We start from the raw sequence: 3,132 nt of genomic DNA on the forward strand, positions 1-3,132 counted from the left end.
TGAAGGGCAAAAAATTTAAGGGATTATCAAAGATTAGTGAGTCACGAAATATTTTTGAGGGGTTGTTGGATAGTGGGTTAGGGGAGTTTTTATTTGAAGGATAGTTAGCAGATTCGTTTGCAGTGGCAGCGGTGGAAATTTTTATTCACGGATCCATCGGGGAGCCGAGAAGAGTGTCAGGGGAATAAGTCGCAACTGTTTAAAGCACTTGTCCGAGCACATGTGGTCGCGAGGGAATCTGGCACTCGGCAGTGTTTCATGTATCAAAGTGAGACAAAAAAAAAATTGGGGAGCGATGAATTGTGTTGAGAATTTAGGGTGGGCCAGTATAAACCCCATGTTAGCCCCATGAGAATGTTACCAAGTGGCTGTAAAGGGAAACTGACTGTTTGAGATGACATGAAAAGAAATAAACGCAAATGGAACCGATCGATCTTGAAACGTCAGCCGAGTAATCGGACCACCGAACCCTCTTTAAAGATCATCATGGGTGTTTGTGGGCATTTTTTTATACTCTCCTTTTTGAGATCATCCAACCGAAATGATCGGCATTAACTCTACGGCACGCGAATGTCACGAATGATCCGCAGGTGCATAGGACTACACAACATGCTTGCAGTATTTTTTCTCTTCATTCTTTTTTATCTAATGTTTGCTTACCGTGATGAGATATCCGATCGCTAGTCGACGAGGAGGCGAGAAATTGCGATGAACCAGGTGAATTTGGTAACGAGCCGAGTGGATGTTGCAGCAGCATTCCCCTGCCTTTGCCACCAACTGGACCACCACGTCGAGAACCCCGAGGTCTTCCACGTTTACTTGTACCTCGAATTGCCGTACGTACTCTTGGAACATTTCCAAAATTGAAGTGATGACCGAGTTTTGAGACTTTTGGAGGTTCATTGAAGGAAATGCCGCGTACATGGCGTGGAGAATTTGCACCATGAATTGGCCCATCAACATCTACTACGAGGCCTTCATTACTCGTTTCATCCTACACACGTCATAAACACCAATCATTCAAATCTATATTATCTTATATCTATGTCATGAAAATCTTGAAATTTATCATGAAATAACTTGCATTTACGTGAACATTTTAAATAGACTGGAGACCAAAATTTTCCGAAAATACATTATAAGATGAGTGCGTATTCCTTGGATATAAACGCTTTCAAAATATCTTGGTAATCGAGAGGGCATATTTCAGTCGCTCCAGTATATTCCCTTTACTATACGAATACAGTGCAAAGAAAACAAATCTTAAATAAATTCATTCAATTTCGTTATCCCAGACCATTGATTCATTCGTGATCAGAGATCAACAACTAGTATTATCTTCCCCAATATTTGTCTTTATATTTTCAATTTGTCAATCAACAATCCATTCAGCACCAGAAATTCTAGATCTCAATATTACTAATTTGTAAAATATTTTTATTTCTGTTGAAATGATTATCGATTAGAAATTGATTTTTTATTGGATTACTATTGGTATTGATTGAATTTAGTCGTCCCATCCACTGTTTGTTAATGTTCATATTAATGTATTAATGTTAATAATTATGTGGATATTGCTAATAATGTTAGCGGTCATGGAGTGGGAATTTGAGGAATAGATGCAAAGAAAAGTGACAGAAACATTCGATATATCTGTCCCCAACTGATCAACATTCCTTACTTTTTCTCAAAAAATCGTTTTCCTTATTTTTTCCAATTATTTTCAAACAGTAGAAAAGTTGAATTATGGTATCGTGGGAAGGAAAACATTTTTTCCCTCATTCCTATAATTTTAAGAATTATATCATACCTCAGATTTAATGGGACTGACAGGAACTCCATAATCCTCATTACTCTCCACCGTCTGTTGATCATTGTTTTGCTGAGTAGGACTTGTCTGTTCACCGGTAGAAATTATAGGTGAAACTTCATTCAACTTTTCCACGGCATTGTCCTCGAGGCATGGACGTTTGATATCAACCTTAAGATATGATTAATAAGTACTTCGTAGATATTTGGATTAATATGCATAAATGTGAATGACTGATTGAATTGTGAAAGGGCGCGAGTGTTACCTTGACCGGAACCGCGGTTAGCTTCCTTTTCCGTTCTTTTTCCTTGTATTGTATACTCGAGTCCATTCGAGTATCCTCTAGAGTAATGTGCTGCTTTCTTTCCTCGCTCCGTTGACTGTCTGAAATATACGTACGTGGACCCCCTTCGATACACCAATGGGGGCCCACCTCGTTTCGTTACTTGGGTGTTATCATTATTCGTTATTAGGGCATTAGCATAACCAACGAGCATAATGTATAATTGGGGTAACAGTCTCCTTTTGTATATACGTGCGAACTCAACCATATGTCATCACCAAAATTTTTTTTTCTTTTTTTAAGGATATAGTTATCGTGAAACTCACATTTCGCCTCGATCTCCTCGTCATCCAGCAGGAGTGAGACTACTTCCTTTGGCTTCAATGTGTCTGGCTTGAAATTACCACCGCTTATTACCATACGTTGAATCTCACTTTTTTCACGTGCCCTTTGCAGAATTCGCTCCTCGATTGTCCCTTTGCAAATCAGCCTGTAAACGGTCACTTGCTTCGTCTGGCCCAATCTGTGGGCTCTGTCCATTGCCTGCTGATCTACTGTTGGATTCCAATCACTGTCGTAAAAAATCACCTGCAAAAATGTCATTTTCATTTCTATATTTTTTTTCTTACGAATTACAATATGATTTTTATGACTATCTGACAGTAATCATTCGATATACATCGGAGGTCATCAACGCTTGGAATCAATTCTCAAATTTATCAAATGATATTCCACATATTTTTTATGTTGCTGTTGTAACTCTTAACAAGTCAATTTATATCATTTTTATATTAGACCAATGTTCCCTCTAATTATCCAGCTGAATGTCAAGATAACATTCTTCTTTGATATTTGAGAGGGAACTATATTTCTAGTTACGATGTAGGTTCTCATTTTTGTGATGATAACGTTTAAACGGAAAACAAGTACTGATCAACCACACGGGTAAATAAACCCCAATACCGTAAACCGCACAATCTTTTTCCAACCATTCAAAAAATGAAACTTTCAAAAGTCACCGTTCAAGAGTTTTGAACGT

The 3,132-nt window shown here is 38.0% G+C and overlaps 1 protein-coding gene across 1 annotated transcript in view; it reads right to left on the reverse strand.

The window, feature by feature from the left end:
- Ino80 (chromatin-remodeling ATPase INO80) overlaps window positions 1-3,132 on the reverse strand; it is a 14,811-nt gene that overhangs the window by 2,800 nt on the left and 8,879 nt on the right. Inside the window, exons 9-12 of the mRNA XM_011308675.1 lie at window positions 2,420-2,681; window positions 2,076-2,194; window positions 1,811-1,981; window positions 661-994 (exon numbers count right to left, since the gene is read on the reverse strand). Of these exons, the coding sequence (XP_011306977.1) occupies window positions 661-994; window positions 1,811-1,981; window positions 2,076-2,194; window positions 2,420-2,681 (886 nt within the window). The remainder of the gene's footprint in view (window positions 1-660; window positions 995-1,810; window positions 1,982-2,075; window positions 2,195-2,419; window positions 2,682-3,132) is intronic.

The sequence above is a fragment of the Fopius arisanus genome, unplaced genomic scaffold, assembly GCF_000806365.1.
Source record: "Fopius arisanus strain USDA-PBARC FA_bdor unplaced genomic scaffold, ASM80636v1 scaffold00061, whole genome shotgun sequence".
Classification (NCBI taxonomy): Eukaryota; Metazoa; Arthropoda; class Insecta; order Hymenoptera; family Braconidae; genus Fopius; species Fopius arisanus.